Source organism: Archocentrus centrarchus, chromosome 24, assembly GCF_007364275.1.
Source record: "Archocentrus centrarchus isolate MPI-CPG fArcCen1 chromosome 24, fArcCen1, whole genome shotgun sequence".
Taxonomy (NCBI): Eukaryota; Metazoa; Chordata; class Actinopteri; order Cichliformes; family Cichlidae; genus Archocentrus; species Archocentrus centrarchus.
Genome location: NC_044369.1, coordinates 14,647,605 through 14,660,284, shown reverse-complemented (window position 1 = coordinate 14,660,284; position 12,680 = coordinate 14,647,605). Strand labels below are relative to the sequence as shown.

Below are 12,680 nucleotides of genomic sequence, written 5' to 3'. Positions count from 1 at the left end.
CTTACTTAAATTGATATCACATAATGACAAACTGTAATTTTTGCTCAGTCTAGCAAAAAGACTGCACCTCACTTGAATTTGACAGTCTGATGCGCAGACGGCTCGGCTCCAGCCGAACAGGATTAAAATGTATACTTTGGGAAGATTTCTAATAACTCACACGATCCTGGTTTTATATGAGGCCGTCAGCACATTTTAGTATTCAAACCAAATTCACTTTCACACGTAGCCCACTTGTAAGATTAAAATTAATTACTATATCTCATAATAAAATGACAGTTAAGTAAATTGGCACATCTCCCTTATGCATATTACTTCATAACTTACAAACTTCTTTGCCTCCACATTTAGGCCGATCCTTGCAGCGCATCACAGATGTGGGAGTGGTAGGCTAATTACAGCACCTCAGGGGTGCCAAAGGATGCGAGCAGAGCCAGAATATGTAGTAGCCTCAGATCCAATTAGGGTGCACAACCGTTTGGCTACTCTTACATTATTAAGTGTGGAATTGCTGGACCTTGGATGACAGGGAATACCAATAAGAATACAGCATGGGGAAAATCAACTACTTTCTTTACCTTGTTTGTTGAATCTGTACAGGTGTGACAATTAAAAAAAAAAAAAAAAAAGCCTAAATTGATAAGAGATCAGTATGCCTGCAATTAATTTTTCTTCTGGGCTATACAGGAGAGGACAGGATTATACAAGTTTGATGTGATGAGGCAAGAGTGACAGCAGGTACTGCAAGCTGAGGAGGGAGCAGTTAAACAGAAAAACAAGCAATTTAAGTTTAGCATGGTCTAATAACTCAAGAGTGCTGACAATCTCCTGCTGAGACACAATTTAGTCGGACAGGTTGATAAAATGAGCTGACTTTCCATTACGGTGACATCACACGTCCGATGAGTTTTTTTAAAAAATCATAAGCAGCAATAAGCAACAGCCGGGCAAGATGAAGGTAAATGTCTTTAATCAAAATGTGCAATCTTTGAGAAAAGTGAAATAACTAATGCGTGCAGCACGAGTAATGTTCCTCCAGTGGAGAGGAAAAAAAAAAAAAAAAGGATCTGAAGGGCTTAAGTAAAATATGAAAAGGCTAATTGCGCTTCATTATTCATTTTGAGTTCTCAGCTACAGCTCAGCATGCTCACCGCAAACATGCAATAATGATACAACCTCTCACTGCGTGATCAATTCCTTTGATAAATAATGACGCCTGTGGCTGGATGACAGCTGAGGAGTTGACGGTAATGAGCCCTGTGTTCCTTAAACCAGGTGTGCTTTGAATCTGATTAGTGTTTAGGAATCAGTCAGGTTATTAATCTGAATTGCATTTAAAAAACTAATAATAATAAGAGCACATGGGGGATGTACTTGTTATAAAAATTTTTTATTTCGAATAAAACAACGTAGCCATATTACATGTAGTGTGGTCCATCTATTGTACATACCTCAGGAGAAGCGACACAGTTCTGCCGTGGTACGGTTCATCATGATCATTAAAAATCACCATCACCATCATCATCACCATCACTCTACAGTCAGAGGAGGTTATAGTAGTGTTGTCACAAGTTTTACAGGATAGCATATAGCACAACAACAAGACGCAGTGAGGGACCAGTGCTAGAAGGCCAGTGGAGGAAAAAAAAACAAACAAAAACAGATAAAATACTACTCATCATAACGGGAGGCTAGCTTCAGCAGGCCACAGACCCATTGTGGTACAGTAATAGTAACTTTTTTTTTTTTTTAAACTTGGTAACTCCTCATTGCAGTGTACACCAATACAGTGAGCTAAAGCTTAGAAATCTATACCAGGTTGTTCATGTTTGTAAATGATCGCACGACTGTTTGACAAGTTTACGAACCACAAAAACAAAACTGTGTCTATGAGTCTGAGGTAGCAAGGCAATCATGGCTTTCCTCTGATTTCTGAACATATATCTCTTTCAAAAAAAACAAAACAAAACTATTCTACATGATAAAGGTGGGCCTCTCGTAAACCCAGATTCGGGACAACTTTAGATTTAAATCTATAATTTCCAAAAACTTCTCCTTTTATACACAATCCCACAATAATGCATCGACTCGCCTCCGTCTTCCACGTGTGGAACGACAAACTTTATAGGCACAGAAGGGGTAAAAGTATACATTAACAAAATCGCAGCTGAGACAAAGTCTGCCGGCATATCAATGCTTTAAAGGGGAACTTGACATCAAGCATGCTACGAGATAGATAGGAAAACAAACCAGGCGATCGGTGAGGTGACAATTTACAATTTGGAAACGATCCTTTCGGCCACCGGGAGCCGTGTGTGTGTGTCTGTGTGTGTTCCCCAAACAAAGTCTGGGCCTACTTTTGCTGACAAACAGTAGCAAATCGGGGCTCGATGGTACAAAGCAGTGGAATGACAAATAAAAATGTAACAGTTTGATTCCCAGTGAAGTCAACAGAAAGAGAATGAAATCCCAAACCACCCTCCGAAAAAAAAAAAAAAAAACTATACAAAGCCCCGTGTCCGTATACTCATCTGCATACCTAAATAAAATCAAGGACAAATGTTCAATTCGGTACAATCTACAGTTCATAAAATGTACAGTTTGCATAGTACAAGACAAGGTGGTGAAAGTAGTTAAGTTGTCTGCTCCTGTGCGTCTTTGGGATTCAGGGACAGGGGATTTCGTTTGTTTGGGAATGGTCTCTCCATCCTCCAGTCAGTCCTTACATCATCTGAGAACACACAGAAAGCGAACACTGGGAATCAGCCACAGATTTTCAAACAATAGTTCAGCAGAGCAGTCCCCATGTTCACGCACACCCGCAGAAAGCCGGAATTTAACGCATCACTTTGGTTAGTCTGAGTGCTGCAGGTGAGCCTGCCTCATTTCTCTTCATCAAGACATCACGGTGTGGAAACGTCAGAAGTTCGAACAAAGTAATCGGGTTTGAAAGCTGGTAAATGGACTGCAGTCCCTCAAGCCAGTTAGAGTCCATTACGAGTGCAGTGAGGAGGAAAAGGAGGAGGTGGGTGTGGATGAATCTGGGAAGATTTTACAAATCAGAGCTCTCCTGTGAAATGAAATTAGTTAAACCTAAAGGAAAGTGTACTAAGCGCTGTCCGCCGAGGACTATAAAAAGCCAGGAGTGGAAGATGTTTGGGAAATGAACTCATTAGATCTAATATTCAATTGATGTGGTAATGCTTGTGTTGTGTAACACTGCTGCAGATGAGATTGCATTACTGTATAGAGGAATGCACTGCAAAGCAGGCAGTAAACAACACATCATTAACATCGAACCTACAGCGAGGCAGCAGTTAGAACAATGAGGAGAGCTGCGGTCACATCGTTTCCTGTTGTACTTGATCAGACTTGCATTTTGTGATGTAAACTGCTTTAAATGATAGGTTGTACTGCATTGGTCAACAGAGAGAAAAGCTGAAATGTCTGATTCTTAGAAAATAGGCAGTTTAACTGGCATGTAAAAGTACTGCTTATCGTGCAGGGAGACAAGCTGAGCAGCTTAAAAAGATACTGAGGGGAAAGGAGGCGTGAAGCAGAACCAAGGGACACCAGAGCAGGGTAAATAATTACAGTGGGAAGAGGTCAGTGGCAACAGCTTTCACAATACCTCTGTCCCAAAATGCACCTTGGCCTCAGACTGAGAGAAAAAGAGGAGCCGCTAATGGCACTCCCCGGGGATCCATTAGCAGCCCCTTTCTCACAGGCCACCAAATGTGGAGGGCTGAGGCAGGTGAAGGCTACATGGAGGGGACTGCTTTTGAGGTGGAAGCTGTAATTACCTCTAAAACGTGCTCTTTTCCAACTTCTGTAACCTTTGCCAATTACCAAAATGTCAATCCCTCAACAAAAACAATGAACCCAGAGCCGCTAAGAGAGAAAAAAAAAAAATGAGTCCCTTTGTGTCTAAATGTATGGGAGAACTTCCTCTTACCTGTGGTCTTGAGGAGAGGCTTGAGGCTGCAGGAGGCAAAACAAAGAGAAATTAGAGCAGTTTAACACTTGAACTCTCCAGTTCATTTCAGTGTTTAGAAGTCTACACAAAATTGTCAGCCTCTGGGTACCTCCCACATGCTCATGCACACACTCTGAGCGGCTGAGTCCCAGTGTCTTGGAGCTCTGCTGTAACCAAACTCTAATAACGCTAGAGCGTGTGCCAGATTACAATGGATTTTTAACTAAAGCCCTCCTAGGGGGTTTTGACTCTACAATAATGGAATACAATTTAAAAATCACTGAGCTCGATATTTTAACATTTTAATTAATTTTTTTATTTGATTAACATCCCCAAAGGTGAATATTGTTCCAGATTCAGTTATTAGGAGCAATGAGCTGTTAAGTTTACTTCCCGATTTGATCGAATATCAAATTTAAATGATAATGACTGAAACAATCAGGGCTGTATTTAAAATCGGCGCATTTAAGCAGGCACGAGAATCAAAACCGCAAAGCGCCAAATGCATGCAGAGGAACCTGGACTGCACTGCAAAAACCATCTGAACGCAGAAAACTTGATATACAGGACGAGCTACTGCTCGAGCTACTTGACACTTAACAGCGCACGCAAAAACACACAAAGCAGGCACAAACAAAGCTGAGTGGCAGCATGAGATGAGGAAAGATTCGGGACAGATACGGAGCAGGAGTGTGTGAGGGGCTGAAAGAGGACGATGACACGAGGATCAATATTAATATCAAGTATTGAGAGGCGGCAAGAAAATCAGAAGGCGGATGATGAGTTTCTTGATATTGCAGATTATGATTACGTCAGAAAAGTACCACCATTTCTCCACAGCCTCAAGTTTCTTTCTCATTTGTTGTTGCTGTTTACTGCAGAAGCAAGTGTACACCATTTCAGTAGGAAAAAGATACCTTAAACCAGTTAAATACTGTTTAATATTGTTTCAACAATAATATGTAAATGGTTTAATAAAAGAGGGAAATGTTAAAGCTTACAAAAGCCATTTGTTGCACTGAAATGTAAAAGGCCATGCAGTAAAATGGCAGTCAATTACTGTAAATGGCAACTACTTCTGAAAACTCATTAATCATCTCGGTATGACTGAAGTCAAAATGCCAAACATCCTCCTGTCCCAGCTACTCAACAGTGAGGATTTATCATGTAATCAATCTGTCATGTAAATTATTGCCGCATCCATACGTGTCCTAGGTCCCACATAGGTTTAGATAGCTTTTCCCCTTAATAACATAATTATTTAAAAACTGCATTTAAGTGTGACAATTATACAAAAAACCGGACTGCATCTTGTATGCTACACATCATTTTTCCCTGTGAAGAGCTTTTTAGCTAAAAAGACTCTTGGTACTTTTCCCTCTTTTGACCTGTGACCTTATGATGCGTCAAATATCTGCTGTCAGAAACTAGGAAGACACGGTGGGAAACTGGAGGAGGAGGACTGGGAAACTTACGACTGCATGCAGGGAAGGAGTTGTTAATCTGCTCCATTACATCTGCCAGGTCAGAGCTGCTGTTGTGGGACTCCAACAGCTCATCTGAACACACATGCACGCAGGCACAGAGACGCTGATTTTCAGTTACCACACACACTTTAACATGGCACCACAGTGAGGAATGGTTTCCATTTGCAGAAAAGTAAATATTGCGATCTATCTGTTGTGAGCAATGGTCGTACTTTTACTTTATCTAAATGCTGTAAACAATTGTGACTGAATCCCAAGGACTGATATCTTCCAATATAAAAAAACAAACAACAACAACAGTACACTGAGTCCTCTCCAGTTTGAGTGTCTCACCTGAGTTTTCAGTAAGTGGCCCTCGATCTTGCACGATGGGGGAGGACACTCCATTTACCCTCGAGTCCACATCGGGCTGATGGAGAGACACAGAGAGGTGAAAACCAAAAAAAAAAAAGAACATTCAGTCATTGTAACATGATTATTCCATTTGGCATCTGCCTGACAACTTCAAAATTAGTCGTGCTTCACAGCAGCAGGCGGAGACAAGGGAGAACCAGAGGGCGGCACAATGAGGCTCTTGTCATGTGTACAATAACATTCCCAAACAAGCCTGCTAATACCTCAAATTGAGTTTAACATGGTACAGTATGAATCACATTCAAAGCCCTCAATCAAAATTTGCATGGATTTTTTTTTTTTTTTTTTTAAACCAAATGTTATATCCTGGTGGTATTCAGTGAGCGCAAAGATAAAAAAAAATCTCTGCATATGCTCATTAACTTAAGTGAAATAGAAAACGGAAAACAAAGATAACAGTATATACATAAATCTAAAGAACAGTGCTGATATTCAGCATGTTTTAATCACTCTTCTTTTCACCGTGATGTACCTGCTCTGTAGCCCCTAGCCTCACCTTGTTATTAAACAATAATTTGCCCTCCAGTGACTGTGATCTAAAGATCCACAAATAAATTGATATTTATATATAAGATAAATAAATACTTCAGAATATGTCAAAGGTCTGTTGAAAAAGCAATTTCTCAGATGCTCAGAAGTGAACACTTCATGTCCAGTGACATTTACGGCACAAACTCACATTCCCTTTGGCTTTTCAAGTTCAAGAAAGTAAATCAATGCTCCCCCCCACCCTCTCTCTCCTTCCTCCCCTCCTTCATCTCCCCGTGCCCCTAGCACTAGTGAAGGCTAACATGTTGGAAACGTCTCTGGAGCACAACCAACTGTCTCGAGGCTCTTCTTAGAATAGCTCAGGTCAGGGCTTTGGTCAGCCTTCGGGAGTGTGAATTTAATGCGTGCCATCAGGCGGGCTGGGTTTATTACTCTGAAGCTTGGCAGTAACACAGCAGTTGATGGAAAGATGTGTTGACATATCGTCAGGTCTCCGGGGACACACTGAGAACTGTAGTTCTCACTTAGTGCGGGGATGTTTCTGTGTGCGCAGGTATAGCTGTGCACGCCGTTTATGTTTGGATTTTTTGTCTGTTACAATCAGCATCAGAATGAATCCACTGCAGCACGCGGCAGCATCGATGGAAAGTCTAAACAAGGCCAAACTCAGTGGAGGCAGAGATGCAGTACCTTATAGAGTATACAGCATTACAACACTACAACAGTCTGCTGTATAAACCACAGACAGAATTGTCTTTCAGTGCAGTTTTAAAGCATTTCATGACTAGAGCTATAGCAACTTTATAGCATTCAAATGAAAAATATCTGACACAGTCCTTGATTCACGTTTTTTCTGGACCGTAACTAATATCTTCACCTTTGTGTGTCCAGGATACTAAGTTACAGACTGTGTAATAAGGCTGGGCATTTCCAAATAACACACAATAATTTACCCACAATAACTGGATTCTGTCATACTTGATACACTGCATGCGAATGATCTAGAACACATCACAATACCAGTGTAACTAAATAAAAAAAAAAAATCTCCTAAATAGGTACCTTTCAGCATTATTTGATTTTTTTGTAATTACTTCCTTTCAAGATCACTTTACTGACATTCATTGGACACTGTGGGGAAAATCAGAAAGTAGTAATTCAGTGTAGTAGTAATTTCAGTGCACAATACTGTGCACTGAAATCACTGCACTGAGACTGCTGCTACTGCTGGACTTGTTCTGTGATTTGCTGCTAAAAGGTTGGAAGTAAATAGACTGGCCGAGGAAGCTGAAGGGAAATTCATTTGATACTTAAGAGCATAAAAAAATGAAAAACAAAATAAGAGGCTTTTATTTTGGAAATGTGGCACCTTAAGCAGGTAGATAAACTATAAATGGGGGCTTTTATTTTTGAATATTTCACAGCATTGAAGCATCTTGATAACATCCAATAAATAACTAAAGCCTTTAAAAAAAAGTGAGATTTTCAAGAATCCTGTTCAATTCTTGTTACTATCCTGAGGCTTTTAAGGATTTTATTTTTTTAAAAATTCCACTAAATCTACAGCATACTGGTCTGCCATTAAGAAACTGAAGACTTATTGAAAATCTGACACACCTGGTACCTCCTGTTGGTCACAGTCACTATCAGGATCTGGGATTGTTATCTGTTGTCTAGCAGTGTGTGTGCATGTGTTTGAGAAGGAAGAAGAGGGGGGGCAGCTTTATATTGTGAATGACAGCTTAAATACTTCAAATTGGGATGATTCGCCTTTAAACTGCAGTGTGATGTGACCCCGTCTTGGACAGACGACTGAAAAGAACGAAAAAAATGTGTTTTTGTTTCCCACACTTAATGTTGAGAAAACAAGAGGAAATTCAAACCCACCAATCAGACCGATCAATTTCAAACGAGTGACAGGTCATCAACTGTCAACTGCGTCCACCTGTATCAGTTAAGCTGGTGTTAGTTACCATGGTGACGGCATTCTGTGTGACCGAATATAACAAACTCAAAATTTCTCTGAAATGGATTTGGCGCTTCTCTTGCAAAATTGCTTTTATCCTCCGGACCGTAACTAATATTTACCAACTTTAAAAAGCGAGCGCTCCGAGAAGCTCCCTTATAGATGTGCATTTTGTTTTTGTAATCCTACTGTTAAAAATGTGGCCATGGGAGCGACATGGAAACACAGGTCATTTTTTTTTTTCCCCCCTTGATCAAATTTATAAAGGTACCGTGAAGCAGTTAGATGGCATTCCTCTCACTCAAATGCCTACAGATCAAAAATCGGGCATCTTTTGGCTTTGAGATGGAGCTTGTTTCAAAAATGACAAATTTTCCTACAATCTGGTGGCAAAATGATGACTGTAGAGTGAAAACTGTTGACAAGTCATGAAGGAGTAAGTCAAATCAGTGAGTCAATGTATTTGAAGTGCCTGTAGTGTTCTAATAATTAGATCAATATCTGGCACCTTTGTATCACTGTACTGTAAGAGAAAGTACAAATCAGAGTGTTAACAACTATTCCATCTACTGTACTCTGCCGAAGGACAATTTAAATGTACTGAGAGAAAACTTTTTCTGTCCAAATGTTAATCATCTCCCATTAAATATCTGCTGAGTCATGTCAGCTGCCTCCTGTTTGTTATGAGTTATTACCATGTTTACAGCTTCTCAGCTCCCAGAGAGCCAATACCTGCCCCCCATGTGTGCTCAGTCTGCTTTGTCAGGATTGCTGCTTGTTTGGCTTGAGGGCTGTGCATTTCTCACTTGGCACAAACAATCCAACCTCGGTGAGCAATTAGGTCGGGCATAAACAAATCTGGAAGTTATTGATAGGGAGACTGGAGATGGATGCTGGGTGGAATGGAAATGATGCGATTAGGATCTAATCTGAGTGCTGATGAGCAGTTTTTTTTTTTTTTTAAATCTTAATCAAAGGCACAAACAAACTGAAGATAAAAGTGGGTTATCGTGTGGGTTTTGGGGTTAATAACTCTAAACTCATAATGCTGCTCGACTTTGAACGAATCTCTTTAGTTGACTGGAAGCATTCTGTATCCGTGTGTTACTTTTAAAATTTTTTTAATGATTTTTCTTTTCTGAGTTTTCTGAAACAACTCTGCCAGCTGGTGTGCGCGAGTGAGTCTGTGAACCGTGATTACTGCCCTGCTGCTCCTCAACAAGCTTAATGAACTGAAAGGAAGGATAGCTAATGTGGAAAATAAACTTTACATCACAGTTGTGTATGTGCTGTGCTCAAGAGAGACTATAATAGCTGTGAAAACCATAATTCCTCTGCTTTGCTACAAATTGGTCCTACTAGGTAGCCATAACACAGTAATCATCAACCCTCTTATCTGCAGTATGTGGTTGCTGTATTACAATGTTACTTCAGGTTTTATAATTAGCAAAACACCAAAACTGCAGCTATTTTTTCTGCAAACAGCCTTCCCATAACTGCTGTTTAAAATCACTATTTCACTTTGTGCTTCATTTAGTAAAAGAAAGAAGGCAAAAAGTAACCCCAAGTTGGGGATAAAACTGTGGGCATCATATGTCACCTGGTGCAGTAGCTGTCTGAGGCGATGAAGCTGAGACTCCAGCTGTTTGTTGTGTTCCTCCAAGATGTGCATGCGGGCTTCCAGCCGGCCTTTGTGTTGTCGTAGCAGCTTGGCTTCAGCTAGAAGATCTGCCTCGTCGGGGTGGGCAGACGAGCCCTCCGACTCCCAGGAGCTTCCTGTAGGAGTGCCTCGCTGGCCGTGCTGCTCCCTCAGTTGCTCATACTCCCTCTGCAGTGTTCTGAATGAAAATCGAGAGCAAATAAGTGGAGAAATGAGAAATGTTTGCATTAAATTTATGTGAAGCACATGCTGTGGCATTGGCAGTCAAAAAATTCTAACTTAGCTGATCAACTGGAAAGTTGTTGATAGCTACAGTATCTCTATCCAAAACAACAAATAAGGCCAATATGAACTCCTGGTGGGTCTTTCCTGTGTAAATACACAATGTTACTAATATTCTTAGGACAGTTAAACATTCAAAGACCCCTTTCTGAACCTCCACAGCACGGTACCACACTTGTTTACCTCTTCTTCCTTCTATCCAAAGTGGATGGCCAAACATAAAGGACACCACCTGCCAAATCTGTTGCCGCACTTCCTCCTCAACCTCTCAGTGCAGAACTATAAGCTGCAGTACTTTACTGAAGTTGGCATTTATGAGACCAGCAGTGACGCCCTCTCCCCTCCCTGCTCCGTCTGCCTGTGCATGTGTGTAATCAGTGTTAAATCACTCCAGTCGAGCTAGTGGATGTGAAAAAGCATTTCGACAACAACAGATTGCGCAGTCACTCGTTCTCTATACCACCTCCATTTACAAATCAAAACGGGGAAGGAGCTGGCGCGTGAGATGCGCTGGGGGTACGGGAAGTGTGTGTCTGCATGCTGTGCACTGGAGCGTAACTTTGCATGTGAATGACAACAACAAGCTGTCAATAAACAGCTAGTGTAACAAAGAGACCCAGATAAATCCCAATTTTTATGCCTTTTGAAATATTCCCTTTTCATAAAAAAAAATCAATAACTTTTAATCAGTATCAGCAAAAACTTGATTATCTATTTTAATACAATTTGCCAGTTTTTTAAGTTTATTTGTCCAGTTTTTCCCACATCTCCAATCTCCTACCTCTGCTCTTCCTCCAGACGCGCTATGATCCTCTCCAATTCGCCACGCTCTTCCTTCTCCACAGCCTGTAAGATTTGTGCAGGACTCTGAGGCTGGCTGCAAGGAGAAGCCTCCCCTCCCAGTGTTTGGCAGTACTGAAGGATCAGGGCATGCTCATCATCCCTGTGGAAAGTGCAGAGCTGGTGATGAGTGATGAAATCCACACAGCTTGTCCCTGCCACTCAGTTCAACTCACACTCTGTTCAGTTAGAGAGGAGCTATTTGCTTTTGCCATTTGAAAGAATTATGGTAACTACTTATATCAAATCAGCATATTTGGAAATGACTTGGAATGAATCCTGGGAAATTACCATGACACAGTGCTGCTCTATAAAGGCAAGAGAGCAGCACCTGCAGAAACACTGTGGAGATTAAAGTGTCTTAGTTTTTTAGGCCAGCTAGCAAACTGCATAAAACAGAAGTTCCTAAATTTGTTTATTTATACTGTTAGCTTACAATTTTACCCATTAGCCATACTATTTCAATAAGAAACTCCCTTTTTTTCTGTTTCATGCATTAGCAGATGCACACTATATACATTTAAAGTAGAGTCAAATGCTGAGACCACTGCTGAGAAAAAAAAAGCATATGTTTGTCCCTGCATCCTCATATGGGGACATTACATGGTGGTTTTTCTGCAACTTATACTTCATTCTGCTCAGTACTGTTTTATATTTCGTTAGGGTTGGTTTTATTGTGTTATGCTGTAAATTAAACCCACTGTCCCCATATGAGGTCAAATCATTAAAAGCCCAAAATAACCAAGACATTCAGGCCCATGATGAGTACATGTAAATTTATGACCACAACTGTATAATACAAAAAGTAAAAAACAACTATGTAATGAAGTAATGACTTATTGTTCAAAGAGGAAGCTTGGATTATATACTTATCAGGTCCAACCAATCCCAAACAGCTATGAGAAATTAAGAATTCTTACCAGAGAGCTCAGGCCTCAGGAGGTTCGATTTTAGTCTGAAAAAGTCTTTAATCTTTTTAGACTCGTTTAATTCCAAAACTCATGTTCCAAAATTTGAGTTCTGTGTGAATTTTGGCCAAACGCTGCGCAGTATGCCATTACAGCCTTTCAGTTTTATACACCAGTACAACCATGAAGATTACAAAGTACAAAACTGGCACAATGGCATGGGACAGCTAGCGCAGGAGCTGAACTAAGAGGGTCAGAGGCTCTTTCAAAGCATGCAGTGACTAATGCAAACTTTTGTGAGAAACATGAATGGCAGCTTCCAAGAACCAAATCTAAACAAGGATTGTGTTAGCTGCCATGTTGATCCCTGGCTACAGTAGGTGTGCCATGCTGTAAACTGCACAAACCCCAGTGAAACAAAGATGTGTCAGTCTTTACCATCAGATAACTGGAATGAGTGAGGGCTGCGAGGAGATGGAGGGAGAAGAGAAAAGAGCCCGGCAGACAGTGAAAAGATATGGAGGGAAGGAGGGAGAAAAAGCTGCTTCTCTATACCTGTATGTGTAGTTATCTGTCTCTCTCTTTATGTGCCATCTCACTGATATGAAAAGAAGTGGCGAATCTTGCCAAAGCCCAGCTGTCTCCTTTATTCTGAAAA

At 40.7% G+C, this 12,680-nt stretch overlaps 1 protein-coding gene across 7 annotated transcripts in view; it reads right to left on the bottom strand.

Moving 5' to 3' along the window:
• Positions 1–1,215: 1,215 nt before the first annotated feature.
• The window catches only part of utrn (utrophin), a 187,694-nt gene continuing 176,229 nt past the window's right edge, over positions 1,216–12,680 (bottom strand). For 3 of the 7 annotated variants that reach the window (XM_030722452.1, XM_030722456.1, XM_030722454.1), the window contains 6 exons: positions 11,056–11,217; positions 9,933–10,170; positions 5,797–5,872; positions 5,452–5,535; positions 3,956–3,981; positions 1,218–2,731 (listed from right to left, as the gene is read on the bottom strand). In XM_030722452.1, the coding sequence (XP_030578312.1) occupies positions 2,723–2,731; positions 3,956–3,981; positions 5,452–5,535; positions 5,797–5,872; positions 9,933–10,170; positions 11,056–11,217 (595 nt within the window). In that variant the 3' untranslated portion in view covers positions 1,218–2,722. Of the gene's footprint in view, positions 2,732–3,955; positions 3,982–5,451; positions 5,536–5,796; positions 5,873–9,932; positions 10,171–11,055; positions 11,218–12,680 lie in introns of all 7 variants that reach the window. The other 4 variants (XM_030722459.1, XM_030722457.1, XM_030722453.1 and 1 more) reach the window with 3 other exon arrangements.